An 18,487-nucleotide genomic window follows, 5' to 3' on the forward strand; every position below is an offset into this window, starting at 1 on the left:
GAGAACTTCTCCCAGACACAGGGAAATGAGTTGTAGGAAGGCTATCTTGTGTACATACCAAATGACTGAGTGCATCTCTCTTCTTAGCTGGTGAAATGAGCAAAACCTGATCTTGAAAGCAAACATTCCTTGAGAAGTGTTCAAGAAAAGCCTGGGTGAGGCACTTAGTGCTGTGGCCTAGTTGATTGGATAGGGCTGGGTGCTAGGTTGGACTGGATCATCTTGGAGGTCTCTTCCAACCTGCTTGATTCTGTAATTCTATAGGTACTTTGATGCTAAGCTTTGTGAGGATCTTTGCATTGCAGCTGGCCTAGAACTCTGTGCACAGAGTGGTTGATTTTAGTTCATCTGCTGCTGCTTTACTTGCTCAGCAAGATAATTTTATCTGTGGCCAATGAGGTCACTTTGGTTTTGCACTGCCCACTCCCTAAGAGTGCATTAAGCAGAAGGACTCACTTCTCTGAGGCCAGAACAGTTTGAACACTATCTTGATGGGAACAGAAGGGAATTCCTTTGATGGATGGAAGAAAATTGATTTGATCTTCTTTTCTTAACAGGATTATGAAAGGACAGAGAGTAACATTCATGGTCCATTTGGTCTCAAGCCAAGGTCAGGTAAGCTGCATGATAGAACAGATGTTGAGTTCCTGGGCTGGGTATGGATGGCAGATGAATGAGTTGGAGTGGATATGAGGAGCTGCCACGGTACAGCAATCCACTCAGAGCAGTTATCACAGGCAGAGTGCTGGGGAAGATGTAGACAGCTATTTAGGCAGCTGAATAATGGAAAGGTCCTCAAGTTGCACAGTGATTTCTTTTTAATTGGTTTTTAATTATTGGGTTTTTTCCCCCCCACTGGTTTATTTTGTGCATATTTAGTCAGAGAACAGGGCAACAGCATGCAGTTGTGCTTGAGCTGATAGCTGAGGCAGGAGGGTTGCAGGAGAAGTAGGGTTTTGTGACTTGCTATGAAAGGATGCTTTAAGCAGAGCTTTGTCAGGAGTTTGGTGGTGCAGTGCTTTGTTGCACCCTTATTCAAGGCTCTGTTATGTCCTCATGAGGAAGTTGCATTGTCTGAAGCAGCTTTGCAGTCCTCTGAAATCTAGGTAGGAAGAGTTCAGTTTGTTTTGCAGCTACAGTGTTCCTTTGTTTGCAAGTGTCCATGTGAACATCAGGTGCCAACAACTGGCACAGCCACTGAGCAGTCCCTTTGCTCTGTTTTAAAGGGAAGAGTCTTCCTGCAAGTTCAGTAAGAAAGAAGCAGCTCAGCTCTTCAATTCAGTGTCAAGTGGTGTTTATGGTAGCAAAGCTTGACCTCCTTAATACCAGTCTGTGTGCTGGGCTGCATCAAGAGGAGTGTGGCCAGCAGGGCAAGAGAGAGGGTTCTGTCTCTTTGCTCTGCTGGGACTCCACTTCCAACACTGCATCCCCAGCAGAAGAAGGACACAGAGCTGCTGGAGAGAGTCCAGAGGAGCGTATAAAGGTGATCCAAGCGCTGGAGCACCTCTGCTATGAGGACAAGCTAAGGGAGCTGGGAGTGTTTGGCCTGGAGAAGAGAAGACTCCAGGGAGACCTTAGAGCTGCCTTCCAGCACCTGAAGGGATCCTGCTGGAGGGCTGTAGAGGGACTTTTCGTGAAGGTGTCTAAAGACAGGGCAAGGGGGAGTAGGTCAAAACAGAGGGAGAGCAGGGTTGGACTGGGTATGAGGGAGAAGTTCTTCAGTACAAGGGTGATGAGAGTCTGGAACAGGTTGCCCAGGGAGATCATGAACGTTTCCTCCCTGGAGATGTTCAAGGCCAGGGCACAGGTGCACATCTGTATTTTAAGTCATTCAAAGCTGTATCAGGGAGCTCTGCCCCGTTGTTTTTACACCTGATTGGAAGTCAAACACAATGAAAATAGTTCTCAGAGCTAGACTGAAAGACAGTGCAGATGGAGTTGTGTATCCCAAATAGGTGTTTGAATCTTGAAGGCAGTTCGGTCTCCATCTTTTCTGCTTATCCATTTGCACTTCAAAGGTGGTCTCTCTGTTTTGTTTCATGGATTACCTTATAACTGCCTTCCAATACCTGAAGGGATCCTACAAGAAGGCTGGAGAGGGACTTTTTACAGGAGTGTCCACGGACAGGACAAGGGGAAATGGATTTAGATTGAAGGAGAATCAGATTAGATTGGATCTTTGGAAGCAATTCTTCACCACGAGGGTGGCAAGACTCTGGAATGGATTGTCCAGAGTGCTTATGGATGCTCCCTCCCTGGAGATGCTCTAGACCAGTTTGGATGGGACCTGGAGTAACTTGGTCTAGTTGAGAGGCTTCCCTGCCCATGGCAGGGGATTGGATTAGATGATCTCTGAGATCTCTTCCAGCCTAGGCCATTCTGTGATCAAGATACTGTTAAATCTGTGAGTTCTCCAAACTAACACCAGTGCTGTTGGACAGCTTTCAGCCGTGCATCCCGCCAGGACTACGGAGCAGTGGATCCTGGATTCACCATGAGGAGGAAGATGGAGCATTTGAGGGAGGAGAGGGAGCAGATAAGGCAGCTGCGCAACGTACGTACCCATGGGGACTGAGCTGGCTCTGTGGCACACCTCCAGCCTCTGCCAGCAGGCTCTGCAGGTGCTCACAGCTGCAGAGGGGCTCTGTGGCACACCTCCAGCCTCTGCCAGCAAGCTGTAGAGGGGCACCTCTCTAGGGACATCCCTTCCTAAGCAATTTCATGTTATTTCCTAACAGGACAGGCTAAGAGACTTGGGGCTCTGCAGCCTGGAGAAGGGAAAGCTTTGAGGAGACCTTGCAGTAGCCTTGCAGGATCTGAGGGGGGCTACAGGAGGGCTGGGGAGGGACTATTGACAAGGGCTTATAGTGACAGGATGAAGAGGAATGGGTTTGAAATGGCAGAGGGGAGATTGAAACTGGATGTGAGGAAGAAGTTATTTGCAGTGAGGGTGGTGAGACACTGGCGCAGGTTGAGGGTGGGGAGACACTGGCATAGGCTGCTCAGGGAGGTTGTGGAGCACAGAATCACCCAATGTGATCAAAGATTGGGTGATTCTGTGCTCCACAACCTCCCTGAAAGTGTTCAGGACCAGGTTGGATGAGTCCTTGAGTGACCTGTTCTAGTGGGAGGTGTCCCTGCCTATGGCAGGGGCTTGGAAGTGGCTGAGCTTTGAGGTCCCTTCCAGCCTAAGCCATTCTCTGGTTCTATGTCACAGCCTTACATTGGTGTTATTCTTGATCCAACCAAAATGCCAACCAAGAAGTCTGTTTATTTATTTGATTGGTTATTGATTGAATTTAGAATTGCAATGAACTAGGGCTGGTTAGTCTGGAGAAGACAAAGCTGAGAGGAGATCTTGTTAGTGTCTATCTCAGGGATGGGTGTCTAGATGAAGGGGTCCAGGCTCTTTTTGGTGATGCCCAGTGAGAGGACAAGGAACAGGCTGGAACACAGGAGGCTCCACCTCAATGTGAGGAGACAATTCTTTATTGTGAGGGTGCTGGAACTTTGGAGCAGGCTGCCCAGAAAGGTTGTGGACTCTCCTTTTCTGGAGATTTTCCAGCCCCATCTGGATGTGTTCCTGCTCTGGCAGGGGGTTTGGGATGATCTCCAGAGGTCACTTCCAACCCATAACGTTTTGTGATTCTCTGAAAGTGTTTTAAGTTTCTGAGGCTTTAGGTTTTCCCAAGGAGACACTGAGTCTGCTTGTGTTTGCTGTCCCTTGACCTGAGACTGGGACAAAGATGGTCATAGTCTTCCAAACAGCCAAATGCTTGTAGAATGTAGATAGCTGCTCCAAGTTGCACAATACTGAGTGGGAGCTAAATTTCAGACTTCCAGTAAGTTGTTTTCTGCACAGCTGTGATGGTTTGGGAGTTTCCTGCCCCCCTACTCTGATGAAATCACCCAGACTAGACTCAGCCAGCTGGAAATTAAGGAATGAAGCTTTATATTCACAGCTTAGCACAAGATACAAGCAGAGAGTTACAATAGTTACAGCTATAGACAGGAATAGACAAGTTAAAGGTAATACAGAAACACAACAGCCCTGCCAGAAAGCAGAGCCCCCAGGAGGGGCTCCCAACTACCCTTCCACCTCCTCTCCACCCCTCTACTTTAGCCCAGACTTTGCCTTACCTTCAAGGTGAATTTGGAGGGTCAGACAGGGTGGGGGCTAGAAAGCAGAAGGATTAGTTACACAGACAGCAGGTTAAGGAGAAAAGGGCAGATACCAGCTGCAACAGAGTGTCACTGCAGCTCTGTTGTCTGCCTTTTGTGTTCCTGTTTTTCTCCGTCTCAGCAAGCCCCTGAGTGCAGCAGACATCCCCATGGTTTCTTTTTCACAGCCTGGCATCTAATTCTTCTCACCAAAGTATTCCAGCTAGCCTCAAGCTAGCACAGCAGCTCTGCTCTCAAGACACTTAACAATTCCAGATTAATGGAGCAGGTTTGCTTTCCAGGGCAAGAATGATGTGGGCTGTGACTTCTGTGGAAGCCTTTTCTGTCCTGTCTGCTTCACTTCCTGAGCGGTGAAGTCTTGTTGCTGGGGCAGGAAAAAAAGTCTCCCTCCTTCCCTTTTCTGTTCTGTCACACAAGTGTGGGCACTCAGCTCTTTAACTGTCATCTTCAGGAGTGAAACAGCCATGCCCAGGTGCTTGTTTGCCTCTTTCATTTTTGCCAGGGAAGTCCTGTGTGATTTCAACCCCCAGATTCTGCCTGCTCCCAGCTAGTTAAGGATTCAGCTTGATATTTTGGGCCTTAAATTCTGTGCTTTCTCCCAAGCAGTGTATGCATTGTAGGGCTTTGAGAGCTCTGTGTCGTGGTAGTTGTTGGCTGAATGTCTTTCTCAGTGTAGAGAGTTCAATCAGTTAGAAACCCAACAAATCAAAGTGGATGTCAGGTTAGTGATGTTTGTACTCAGTAAAGAGTGAGCTGACAGAGAAGGACCACCAGGATGATCGGAGGGCTGGAGCACCTCTCCTGTGAGGGCAGGCTGAGAGAGTTGGGGTTGTTCAGTTTGGAGAAGAGAAGGCTCCAAGAAGACCTTAATGTGGCCTTCCAGTATCTGAAGGGGCCCACAAGAAGGCACCTTTTAGAGTGTCAAGTGGTGGTAGGACTGGGGGGAAAGGATCCTAGCTAGAGGAGGGGAGATTTGGATTGGCTGATAAAAAGTTCTTCAGCATGAGGATGGGGAGACACTGGCCCAGCTTGCCCAGGGAGGTGGTGGATGCCCTGTCCATGGAGATCTTCAAGGCCAGGTGAAGATGAGGCCTTGAGCAACCTGGGCTGGTGGGAGATGTCCCTTCCCGTGGCAGGGGGGTTGGAACTGGGTGATCCTTGAGGTCCCTTCTAACCAGGACGGTTGTGTGATTCTGAGACTCCATTCAGCTCAGTGTTACAATGTCCCCCTTGAGCTGAAGGCTTTAAACCACCCTGGGTTTAAAAGTGACAACGAGGTCCTGCTGCAGCTAACACAGTGTTGGCCTTCTCAACAGAACCTGGAGTCGAGGCTGAAGGTAATCCTGCCAGATGACATAGGAGCAGCCTTGATGGACGGGGTCGTCCTTTGCCATTTAGCCAACCACATCAGACCTCGTTCCGTCGCCAGCATCCACGTTCCATCGCCAGCAGTGGTGAGTCAGTTGTGCTGATCTGCTGTGAAAACAACCTTCACAAGTGCCAGACATCACGAATCATGCTTGCCACCTTCACTGCCTTCATTTCCCTTCTGGTTTTTAAGGCACAAAGCATCGAATCAGGCTCAGAATTGTCTTCTCAGAGGCAGGTTTCGTAGCTTGGGTCTCTGCTTTGTGTTTTAGTGGTGGGGTTTGCATCAGAAATATGAAGTCCTTTGCCAGTGTGTGATGAAGCTCTAACATCCTGTCTTTACAGCCTAAACTCAGCATGGCCAAGTGCCGAAGAAATGTTGAAAACTTCCTTGATGCTTGTAAAAAATTGGGCGTTCCACAGGTATGCCAAAGGCTTTCTGACTTCACAGCCGGCGTCAGCCAGTACTGAAGGCTGGGGGGAGCAACAGGGTTATAGCACTGACCAGGGAACTCTTGCATGGCTGCAAGAGTTGGGGCTGTTCAGCCTGGAGAAGAGAATGCTGCAGGGAGACCTCAAAGCAGCCTTCCTGTACCTGAAGGGGCTCCAGGAGAGCTGGGGAGGGACTTTTAACAAGGACTGTGAGTGACAGGACGAGAGACAATGGCTTTGAGCTGGGGAGGGGAGATTGAGAGTGGAGATGAGGAAGAAATTCTTTAGAATGAGGGTGGGGAGACACTGGCACAGGTTGCCCAGGGAGGTGTTCAAGGCCAGGTTGGATGAGGCCTTGAGCAAGCTGGCCTGGCAGGAGGTGTCCCAGCCCATGGCAGGGATTAGAGCTGAAAGATCGATAAGTTCCTTTTCAACCCAAACCATTCTAGGATTCTGTGACTTCCTTGTGGGATGGCTCATTCCTGAGGACCCAATCTATCAACGCTTCCAAGTTTTCCTAAGGGAAGAATTGCTAATAAGCCTACAAAAGTAGGGAAAGAGAAGTAGAGCACTGAGCTAGTAGTGCCCATCAGCCTGGTTTTGTCTGGCAACACTTCCACATTTCCCTAAGGGAAGAATTGCTAATAAGCCTACAAAAGAAGGGAAAGGGAAGTAGGGCACTGAGACAGTAGTGCCCATCAGCCTGGTTTTGTCTGGCAACACTTCCAGGTTTCCCTAAGGGAAGAATTGCTAATAAGCCTACAAAAGAAGGGAAAGGGAAGTAGGGCACTTAGCCAATAGTGCCCATCAGCCTGTTTTTTCTTGCTTTGATTATGGGGAGAAATAGTCTTTGCCTTTAGAAATAAGCAAGCTTTTGCTGTACTGATTAGAATCTGACACCTCTCAACTAGACCTGTTTGCCCAAGGCCTCATCCAGCCTGGCCTTGAACACCTCCAGGGAAGGGACATCCACAATCTCCCTCGGCAACCTGTGCCAGACTCTCACCACCCTTGTGCTGAAGAACTTCTTCCTCAGCTTCAAACCATTCTCCCTTGGCCTGTCTCTAGACACCCTCAGGAAAAGTCCCTCTGCAGCCTTCCTGCAGGATCCCTTCAGGTATTGGAAGGTTGCTTTAAGATCCCCCCAGCATCTTTTCTGCAGAGAGAGTGTTACCAGCCTTGGAGTTAAGGAAGTTTGATAGCCAAACTGCTTTATTTTGCAGGAGAGACTTTGCTTGCCTCATCACATTCTGGAAGAAAGGGGTCTGGTGAAGGTTGGCCTCACAGTTCAAGCTCTGCTTGAGCTGCCTGCATTGAAAGTATCTCAGCTTTCCTCCATGTGACTTCTGGGAAGCTGAACAACTTAACCATTCCATGACTTCAGCTGGATTGCTCTGGGGCACTTCAGCTTCCAACATGGGAGCATCCAAGCCATCAAAGACCATTGTCTGTCCAGAACCTTGCTTTGGAGCTATAGGTGAACAGCTTGGAGCCAGCTGCCAGTTACAAGAACGTCATAACTCTCCTTTTCTTCCGTGATGGGATGCAGAAGGAGAGTCAGGTAGCCTCCAGTTCTCTTTCCAGTCCATTTGGGTTCAAAGCTGGACATCTCACAGTGTTACAGTTACATGCTGGATTTCTTTTCCTATTACTTTAGAAGTACCAAGCACACCCACCCCCACACCCCCCTCCCCTTCCCCTTTCAAGCCAGTCATTTTATTTCAGAGGAAGACAAAACAATGCTGGTGGTGGCACAACAGCACAGCTGTGACCAACTGAACACTTCCAGCACACTTCCACTCTCTCAAGAAAGAGAATTTGTGTCCTTTAGGGTATTTTCTTTTGCACTCCTGTTTGTAATTTCCACATTTCTAACATTGCCAGTATTTAGTCTCTGAGTGTTTGGTGACTCTACAAAGCAGCTTGCAACGAGGGGAAAGGACACATTTTTAATGAGTTTCTTCTTTCTAGGTTGGTGCCAAATATTTGCTTTCCTTTTTTGTTTTGTTTTTCAGTTGTACTGTAGATTGTTTACATGTGAAGTGCCTGTGGAATTGATAACTCTTTCATAGTCTTAAAACATTTTGGACATTTCTTGGGTTTAAAAAAAACCAACAAAAAAACAAACCATAGATAAAAATGGGGAATTTTTTACATATTTTAATAGGTTGGGGTTGGGTTTTTTGTTTTTTGGGGGGGAACTCTGAAGGCTTCAGTAATACTTCACATTTTTGGATGTTGGGTGGTTGGTTGGTTTAAGTTTGCACAGTTTGACTTGCTGATTTTATTGTCTGAAGAATTAGAAGATAGTTGTAAATACTCTTTTATTTATGATATTTAATTGGAGAGTACCTAATCACTTTTTGGGTGGGTTTGGTTTGGGGTTTTTTTTTGGAGGGGTTTAATGTGTTGTTGGATTTTAAAAAACAAAGCAAAACACCACGAGAGAAAAAAACACACAGGGGAAAAAAAAGGAAAAGTTGTCTGCTTTTCTTTGTCTGGGAGAAGGAGATCCACAGGGTGAGGAAGGCCTGAGGACTGGGGGTGCATAGAGGAGTGCAGTAGAGATGCGTCCCAGAGGAGGACTAGAGATGCATCCCAGAGGAGGACTAGAGATGCATCCCAGAGGAGGACTAGAGATGCATCCCAGAGGAGGACTAGAGATGCATCCAAAGGGGGATGCTCCCTCAGCCTCTCGTCATAGGGTTTGTGCTCCAGGCCCCTCCCCAGCCTTGCTGCCCTTCTCTCAACACCTTCCAGATCTGCAGCATTCAATGCAGTAAGGACATGGTGCTGATGGAGCTGGTCTAGAGGAGCCCACGAAAATGATGGAGCTCCTCTGCTATGAGGACAGGCTGAGGGAGTTGGGGGTGTTCAGCCTGGAGAAGAGGAGGCTCCTGGGACACCTAATAGTGAACTTCCAGTACCTGAAGGGGACTACAGGAAGGATGGAGAGGGTCTGGTTATAAAGGCTTGCAGGGACAGGATGAGTGCAATGGCTTCATACTAGAGAAAAGTAGATTTAGGTTGGGTGTTAGGAACAAATTCTGCACCATGAGGGTGCTGGAACACTACAGCAGGTTGCCCAGGGAGGTGGTTGGGGCGCCATCCCTGGAGATACTCAAGGTGAGGCTCAACAGGGCTCTGGGCAACCAGATCTGGTGGAGGATGTCCCTGCTGAGTGCAGAGGGAGTTGGACTGGATGAGCTTTGGAGGTCCCTTCCAACCCATCCCATTCTGTGACTGTATGAAACAAGCTGCTCCACATCTCAGAGTTCAACACCACTGCTGCTTGTGCAGAGTTTGGTTACAGCACAGCTCCTGGAGAGGCTGCATCAAAATTCATTTGCACAGTCCTAGATACCAACCCCAGGTTATGTAAACAGTTGTTTCATCCTTTGGTGTAAGGAAACTGGATTGCTCTGACCTTCAAAATGCTGCATTTTGTGACTCTCTAATGGATTTTAAAGCATTCACAGAAGACTTTGGGGGTCTGTTTTTTTAACAGCTTCCATCTCTACTTCTCCTTAAGAGCAATATCGGAGAAGTCAGGCTGAGAGGAGAAAGAATAATCTCACTCATTTGGCACAGTGCTGCTTGTCTGCTACATTTGGAGAGCATAACCACTCCAAAAGAAGTAGTCACTCTCTTCATTCCTTGCCCAGGGTCTTGAGAACAGCCAATTTCTCTTTCATTGGGTCAGCCACTGGAATTGTCAACTGCCATTTTCACTTATCAGCCTTAAAGTGACCCACACCACTCTGTTGTTGTCATTTAGAGGTTTTCTGATCTTAAAGATAACTTTTTTACCCTACTAGAACTAAATTTGTCCAGCTGTACCAGGCTGTAAACAGGAAACATTCCCTTGATGGAGCATGGCAGATGCTTACCAGGTTGGGGGTTTAAGATTAGCTGATCTCTAAGGAACTTGAGGTTCATTTCAGATCCACTTTTCATTCCCAACTGTTGCTCTGCCAATGGTAAAATAACTTCCTTTTTGTTGTTGTTGTTATTTAATTCTCTGGCATTCTTCCCCACAAACTTGTTAGGAACAGTCTATTCCTTGGAAATTACCATTGCCTTCTTCATCCTTATGGGGAAGGATAATTATGGCTCTCCTAGGGCTTCATTTTTAGCATTGCAAAGATCCAAGCACCCTTAGCAGCAGTCTGAGGAGAGGTCTGCTCTGCTTTGTCTTTCTTCAGCTGAAGACTTGCTGAAAGTGCTGCTCCCATCTTTGTTTTTATCTGTCTTTTTTTAGGAGCAATTGCAAAATCAAATGCTGAAAGAACTTTGTAATGTGAAGTTAGGATTTGAAAGCAGCCTATGGAAGCTGCTGCTGTCTTCTCTAGAAAAGAATTTGCCCACTCTCCCTTCTCCCTGGCCATTGGGTTCCCAGCATCTTACTGTCATTTGTTTGCAGATCTAGTGGCTGCATGGAGGCAGAGAACAGCTTGACTTGGAAGGGACCTTAAAGGCTCCAACTCCCTGCCATGGGCAGAGACACCTCCCATTAGAGTCCAGGCCACTCAAAGCCTCATCCAGCTTGGCCTTCAACACCTCCAGGGATGAGGCACCCACAACCTCTCTGGGCAACCTGTGCCAGTGTCTCCCCACCCCACTCTAAAGAATTTCTTCCTCATCCCCACTCTCACTCTCCCCTCTCCCAGCTCAAAGCCATTGTCCCTCAGTCTGGCACTCCCCAATCCCTCTCAAAACTCCCTCCTCAACTCTCCTGAAGTCCCCTTCTGGTACTAGAAGGCTGCTCTAAGGCTCCCTGGAGCCTTCTCCAGGCTGAACAGCCCCAACTCTCCCAGCCTGTCTCAGCAGTGTGGATGCTCTCTCCAACAGTTCTGGGTCCTTGTGCAGGGGCTCCAGATCTGGACACAGGAGCCCAGATGGAATCTAACCATAGCAAAGAGGAGAGACAGAATCGCCTCTCTTGACTTCACATGGTTCATTATTTCATCCCCCTTTGTTCTCCTTTATCTTCTGGTGAACTGCTGTGATTCCAGAGTCCCTGCTTCCAACACTGAGTCTATTTCTGAGATACTCTTTCCCTGTTCTCTTTTGGCTGCAGTGTCATCACTTAACTCTTGGTACAGCTGGCAGGATGGTTCAGAGCAGAGACCTACCCAACTCCTATTGTGGCTACTCTGTTTTCACTGGGAAGGTGACAAAGAGTCACCATTAAGAGCTTTAGGAAACTGGATTCAGTTCTCCTAATTTCAGAGGATGCTTTTGTTAGTGCTCTCCAAAGTCGCTGCAATAACTTGGCTTGAAGGGAAACATCAGAGTGAGTCAGCAGAGAGCTTCTGACCTTGAGCACTTTGTGTCTCACTTCGGGTCATTGGCTGCAATGTGGCAAACAGAAATGGCCTTTCATGTTAGCAATAATGGCCCAGATATTGTGTGGTCTTCTAGCAGAGGCATTAAAAGTACTTGCTGTGAAGTGTGGTGAGTACCCACACAGTATCTCACTGAACGCTTCACAGCACACCCAGCGTGCTGGCTGGGGCACTGCTGGGTGGGCACCAGCTAGCCCCACGGAGCTGGAGGCCTTCCAAAGTGAACCAAGGAGGCTGTAATAAAACCTGGAGGAATAGATTGGAAGCAATAAACAACAAGGACAGGGTTCATAAAGGAATTCACAGACACCTCCACTCTCAGCTCCACCGCAGCCAATGGCAGTTTTGCTCTTGGCTTCGGCGAAGGTTTCAGCTGTTTGATTTGTGGAACACCTGAGCTGGAGACACTGGCAGGCATGCAGCAGAGCTTTTGCCTTCTCCTCAGAAGGGAGACAACGTGTGGAAACTTCTTGGCAAGGCCTTGTAGTGACAGGATGAAAGGCAGTGGCCTTCAGCTGGGAGAGGAGAGGTTGAGGCTGGAGATGAGGAAGAAATCCTTGAGAGTAAGGGTGGGGAGACACTGGCACAGGTTGCCCAGGGAGGTTGTGGCTGCTCCCTTCCTGGAGGTGGTCAAGGCCAGGTTGGATGAGGCCTTGAGTGACCTGTTCTAGTGGGAGGTGTCCCTGCCTATGGCAGGGGCTTGGAATTGGATGAGCTTTGAGGTCTCTTCCAACCTAAACTATTCTGTGATTCTATGGTTCTATATTAAAGGAGGAGAACAACTGCACCTGGGTGGGAATGTCACTGATGTGGGGAGAATTCCCATTTTGGCAGGTTTATGGTTGGACTGGATGATCTGAAAGGCTTTTTCCTGCCTAAGTGATTCTGTGGCTTCAGTGAGACCAGAATTTCCCTTGAGTTTGTAACTGAAACATGGGATATTATGGGCTGGAAGGGACCTCCAAAGGTCATCTAGTCAGCACCTCTGCCAGAGCAGGGCTGCAACCTCATGTCAGTCATTTCAAATGAACTCTTGGCACAGATGAGGATTCCCTCCCTTCCTTCCTTCAGAATCCTGTGGAATAAGGCAGACAGCAGTTGTTAACAGTCATTGCACAGAGGCAGGCTGTGGATCAGAGAATACTTGGGAATAAGGAGAAGGATTTGCTTGTGTGGTTGCTTACTCTGGAAAGCTGAGCGAGGCAGTGAAGCGTTCCAGCGCTGCTGCGTCAGGTTTGGATTCGGTTGTGCAGCACCCGGCGTGGGAGCTGCTGCTCCTTAAATCTGGATTCTCTTCACGGGGCTCCTGCAGGGCTGTGCTCTCTGCCCGCGGGGCTGTGCTCTCTGCCCGCAGGTGGTTGCTGAACGGAGGTGTTGCCCTGGGCCTTGCTGCAGCTGGGGCAATCCCTTGGCTGTTGCACCGGCAGGTGCTGAAGGCTTTGGCTCCTCTGACCTCGATGCTCTCCGAGGTCTTCTTCACCCAGAACAACTCCGAGGGGCACACAGAGGCATTGCAGAGGCCTTTAGTGAGTGATGCTGGGACTGAGCAGAGGCTCACAGGATGTTAGGGGTTGGAAGGGACCTCTGGAGCTCTTCCAGTTCAGCTCCAAGCATGATGCGAATGCTCTTTAGGATCCCGTGGTGTGCAGGGCGAGGGGAGTGTGGCTGCTTTCCAGTTACCCTCTGGTGACTTGGGTTTGTACCTCCTGCTTCTAAACATGAGAATCAGCAATGGAACCAAGCAAGGTGTCAACACGTGGAGGCCTTGAGAGGAGCCCTGCTGAGGCAGGGTTGGAGAGTGACCATTGGAGGAAGAGATGCTGACATTTCTGTACATACTTACACCACCTTTGATAGTGCATTTGGAGTCATATCTTTGCCTTTCATGTTCTTGTAAAGTGCATCTTCCACCCCTTTGATGATTGTCTACCTGTACAATACTGGATTGAAGTCTTTATTTCAGGTCTTCCATTGTTGCTGGAGCTTCCAACTTCATATTTCTTTGGAAAAAAAATGCTCTTACTGTGATGCTTTTTTTCCTTATTTTTCCTTCTTTGCTTCCCCCCCTCCCTGTAAATAGTTTGGGTGATTTTTTTTTTTGCATGGATAACCCCCCACCTTTCCAAGCCCAGTGTACATACTCTGTGTATAAAAGACAAACTGTTTCATAACTTTCATATAGGCAAGATGCTCAATTTGCTTTCACTTCAGTTTTTATATATTTGTAGTAAATACAAGAGTAAAGGATGACAGTTTGTGGTATCTTCTTTCCAGTGTCTGTCTTGCCTCACCCCCCCTGGCAGGGAAGTCACCACCACAGATGTTAACTGGGAAATACAGGACACATAGACATAGAAAGTGTTTCCCTGCTGGAGAGCAGCTCTCTAGAGAGGGACCTTGGAGTGCTGGAGGGCAGCAAGTTCTGCATGGGCCAGCAATGTGCCCTTGTGGCCAAGAGAGCCAAGGGCATCCTGGGGGGCATCAGGAAAAGTGTGGCCAGCAGGGCTGGGGAGGTTCTCCTCTGCTCTGCCCTGCTGAGGCCACACCTGGGATACTGTGTCCAGTTTTGGGCCACCCAGTTCAGGAGAAACAGGGACCTGCGGGAGAGAGTCCAGCAGAGATACAAGAATGAGTGGAGAACTTGAGCATCTCCCCTCTGGAGAGAGCCTGAGAGCCCTGGGGCTGGTTAGTGTGAGGAGGAGGAGGCTGAGAGGAGATCTGATCAATGTGTACAAACACCTGAGGGGTGGGGATCAAGTGGAGGGGGCCAAGCTCTTCTTGGTAGCCAGCAGCAGTAAGCCAAGGAGCAACAGCTACAAACTGGAACAGAGAAGGTTTCAGCTCTACAGGAGGAGAAACTTCTTTGGTGTGAGGGTGGTGGAGCCCTGGAGCAGGCTGCCCAGAGAGGCTGTGGAGTCTCCTCAGGAGACTTTCCAACCCCACCTGGCTGCATTCCTGTGTGAACTACCCTGAGTGATGCTGCCTTGGCAGAGAGGTTGGACTGGATGATCTCTGGAGGTTCCTTCCAGCCTCTAAGGTTCTGTGATTCTGTGTGTTAGGAGTTTGGGTTGGACCAAGAGGGCTATCAGTGCTGAAGCTCTGTGAAAGTAAAGGTGCTGTCACTTGCAGCAGAGCCTTTATACATCTCCACCCTTCCCTGGTCTCTCACAGTCTGGTTGGAACAGCAGAGTCTTCTGTGGCTTGCTAATTATCATTGAATGAAAACATTGCTTCAGAGAGACCTCAGAGCTCATCCAGCTCCAACCCCCTGCCATGAGCAGAGAACCTCCCACCAGCCCAGCTTGCTCAAGGCCTCGTCCAACCTGGTCTTGAATAGCTCCAGGGAGGGAGCATCCACAGCCTCCCTGGGCAACCTTTGCCAGTGTCTTACCACCCTCAAGAATTTCTTCTCCACTCACTCTCCCAGCTCAAAGCCATTGTCCCTCATCCTGGCACACCCAGCCCTTGTCAAAAGTCCCTCCCCAGCTCTCCTGGAGCCCCTTCAGGTACTGGGATGCTGCTGTAAGGTCTCCCTTCTCTTCTCCAGGCTCAACAGTCGCAGCTCTCAGCCTGTCCCCGGTGCAGTGCCTGCCCTTGGCCGTTCCGTGGCGCTGTTGCAGAGGTTTTACAATAAGGAATGAAGGAATTCAGCCTCCGCAGGAACTCTCTTGGCACTGTTAAGCCACTCTGCCAGGCCATAGAGACATTGGGCCCTCAGAGGGAACCATCCTGCCTTGGATGCGGAACACACTGCTTCTTGCCTTGGACTCAGGAGGAGCTCCAGTGCCCACCCAGGTTGGACCCAGTCCCCCTGTGCCCTCAGGAAAGGTGCCACTCTGAATGCTGTGGTCCCTCTTGTGGAGGCCCTGGCCACCATCTCAGAGCCCCACGAGTTTTGAGAGTGCCACCTGGCCTTGGGAGGAAAAGCTGCATCACCTGGCCATGTGCTCAGCTCAACCTCAGCTAGAGCTCTGGCACTGACCCTAACTGGGAATCATAGAATCGAGCAGGTTGGAAGAGAGCTCCAAGCTCTTCCTGCCAATGACCAACCTAAACCTGCCCTGCTCCAGCTGCAAGCCATTGCCTCACATCCTGTCGCTACAAACCCTTCTGAACAGTCCCTCCCCAGCCTGCCTGGGGGTCCCCTGCAGATGTTGAAAAGCTGCTCGAGGGTCTCCCCAGAGCCTCCTCTTCTCCAGGCAACTTAGAAATCTGCCTCTGCTGCCCAGGCTGAGCGCTAATGCAGCACAGACCTAAATACAGTTCTAATGCCAAAGCTTAAAGGATTTCCCATAATTGAGCAAGGCTGGCAGAGGGGTGAGAGCCTTGGGGGGGGGGGGGGGGGAGGGAAATGAAGCTCATTCCTCCCTCCCCAGCACTGCCCAACCCCGCTGGTCCAAATCTGGCTGTAGCCCCCACCTCTGGACTGTGCAATGTGGGGAATAAAAAAAGACTTCCAATGCTTTCTGCTGCTCAGCAGAGCCCAAACTTGCTCTCCTTACCCTCTCCAAATCCCCTTGGTCTATGCAGTAGCACAAACGGCATCACCACTGGTGAACCCCTGCCACTCCCCACCCTCCTGCTGCAGGTGCTGCCAGGGTCCTGCCTGCCCCTGTCCATCCCAGACTCCCACCATGGCACACAATGAGGTCATGGGGGCAGGACCAGGCTGACGGAGCCCAAAGGATGCTGCGAGCAGGGAGGCTGCAGGCTGCACTTGCTCCTCCTGCACGCTCTGACGTCAAGGGGCTGGGGTGGCTGCCAGCACCAGAGTCCCCAGCGGATCCAGGGGCTGACCTTTGTGTTAGCCCTACCCTGGCACTGCTGCACGCCAGCGCAGGGAGCAGCAGTGCTTTAGCGGGCACCTTCTGTGGCTGCTCACCCTGGGGCTGCTGTGTGCCGCCTCCGAGACGTGTCATGGGTGACCCTCACACGAGCACAAGATGGTGGGGCTTGGGAGGGACCTCTGGACAGCATCGAGTCCAACCCCTGCCAGAGCAGCATCTCCTACAGCAGGTCACACAGAAGCACACCTGGGTGGGTCTTGAAAGTCTCCAGAAATGGAGAGTCCAGCAGCTCTCTGGGCAGCTTGCTCTGGGCAGCCTGCTCCAGCTCTCTGGGCAGCTTGCTCTGGGCAGCCTGCTCCAGCTCTCTGGGCAGCCTGCTCCAGCTCTCTGGGCAACTTGCTCTGGCTCTCTGGGCAGCTTGCTCTGGCTCTCTGGGCAGCTTGCTCTGGCTCTCTGGGCAGCCTGCTCCAGCTCTCTGGGCAGCTTGCTCTGGGCAGCCTGCTCCAGCTCTCTGGGCAGCCTGCTCCAGCTCTCTGGGCAGCCTGCTCTGGCTCTCTGGGCAGCTTGCTCTGGGCAGCCTGCTCCAGCTCTCTGGGCAGCTTGCTCCAGCTCTCTGGGCAGCTTGCTCCAGCTCTCTGGGCAGCTTGCTCTGGCACTCTACTACCCTCAAAGTCAGGAAGCTCTTCCTCACATTGAGGTGGAAATTCCTGTGCTGTAGTTTACATCCATTGCCCTTCTCCCATGTTCAGATGGAGCTTCCAACATTCAAGAGGTGTAGACAGGTGGGGAGAAGGGAGGAATTTGGAGCGCTCTACAACACAGAAGCCCCAGAGGCCTCCCAGGCTGTTCCCAGGGATCTTTATTTTTTGGGATGTGCTGCCATTTCGGAGATGTACTTGAGGCAGGGCCCCCCCTGGGCTGGAAGGGCTGAGTTGGTCCATCCAAGCAGCACCAGCTCAGAGTAAAAGCAGAAGGCTGCAGTCTGTTCTTATGGTGCCCCACGTCCTGATGCTGCCGTGAAGAGCTAAGCAGCTGCTGGCGTTGGGGAGGGTGTTTCAGATCCACAGCTCACTGGGAATTAGCCAAACCTTCCTCTCTCCAGCCTCTCTTTTTCTCATGAGAAACAGATCAAAGTGATCCAGATTCAGTCCAGACTGAACAAAAACTGACTTGGGACCACAGGGTCCCCTGTGAAAATGGAGCAAGCCATGAAAAACAGATCTCATCCCATGCTTCCCACTAAAGATTCCACAGCCCAAGAGCTACATGGAGATACTTTACTACCCCTGGCTTGCCCAGTGGACAGGAAGGCAGATGGGTGCTGTGTTGTTTCCAAATGGCATGAGCCATAAATGCACCAGCTCTGTGCTTTGCTCGGATCCTGTAATGCACCTTCCTCTGCAAAGCACTTTGCAGCAGTTCCTCCACTGATGCCTGCAAGTGGGACCCAGGTGAACCCCCCCCCAGTCCTGGCCCAGGGATATTGTAACTGCCACAGTCCTGTCCCAAGGATGCTTTTTAGCCTTGAGACACAGTTTCGAGTCTGTTGTTACTGGGCTAGCCTTGAGTTTGGATACCAGTGTGGGGCTCCCACCCCCAACCCTCCCCATGGGGAATGCTTCTCCTGGGTGGAATGGGTGTCCCCCAGCAGCCAAGGCTCAGCACTTACAATTGGAGCATGGTTTCAGCTGGAAATGCCCTGTAAGGTCATCCAGTCCAACCACCAACCCAGCACCACCATGGCCACTAAACCATGTTACAAAGTGCCATGGCCACAGGTTTCCTGAACAGCTCCAGGCATGAGGACTCCAGCACCTCCCTGGGCAGCCTGTGCCAATCCCTGACCGCTCTTGCACCAAGGACATTTTTCCTCATCTCCAACCTAACCCTTCCCTGGCACAATTTCAGGCCATTTCCTCTCCTTCTATCACCTGAGACTAGGGAGAAGAGCCCAGCCCCCACCTCACTGCAACCTTCTTTCAGGAGCTGTAAAGAGCAATGAGGTGTCCCCTCAGCCTCCTCTTCTCCAGGCTAAATCTCCCTCCAGCTCCCTCTTCCCAGCCCTGTTCTCCAGACCCTTTCCCAGCTTTGTTGCCCTTCTGTGGGACTCCAGTCTCTCAATGTCCTTCTTGCAGTGAGGGCTCCAAAACTGAGCTCAGTGCTCAAGGTGTGGCCTCAGCAGTGCTGAGCGCAGGGGCATGGACACAGCTCAGCGGAAAGCAGCCCTGGCAAGCCCCCAGCCCCTTCCTGCAGCAAGAGCAAAGCAGAAGGCAGCTGGCAGGCAGTGAAAGCCCAGAGCTGCTGAGGGAGGATCTCGTCCTCCACAGGTTGCTCTGCTGGAGGAAGCTTCAGTTGCCCATTGTTTCGGGA

General features: G+C 50.4%; 1 protein-coding gene across 1 annotated transcript in view; it reads left to right on the forward strand.

Annotated features, from left to right (window-relative positions):
- The window catches only part of LRCH2 (leucine rich repeats and calponin homology domain containing 2), a 52,403-nt gene extending 38,811 nt beyond the window's left edge, over window positions 1–13,592 (forward strand). Inside the window, exons 18-22 of the mRNA XM_064159093.1 lie at window positions 558–615; window positions 2,442–2,554; window positions 5,499–5,636; window positions 5,896–5,973; window positions 7,206–13,592. Coding sequence (XP_064015163.1) covers window positions 558–615; window positions 2,442–2,554; window positions 5,499–5,636; window positions 5,896–5,973; window positions 7,206–7,325 — 507 coding nt within the window. The 3' untranslated portion in view covers window positions 7,326–13,592. The remainder of the gene's footprint in view (window positions 1–557; window positions 616–2,441; window positions 2,555–5,498; window positions 5,637–5,895; window positions 5,974–7,205) is intronic.
- The last annotated feature ends 4,895 nt before the right edge of the window (window positions 13,593–18,487 follow it).

The sequence above is a fragment of the Pogoniulus pusillus genome, chromosome 19, assembly GCF_015220805.1.
Source record: "Pogoniulus pusillus isolate bPogPus1 chromosome 19, bPogPus1.pri, whole genome shotgun sequence".
In the NCBI taxonomy this organism is placed as follows: Eukaryota; Metazoa; Chordata; class Aves; order Piciformes; family Lybiidae; genus Pogoniulus; species Pogoniulus pusillus.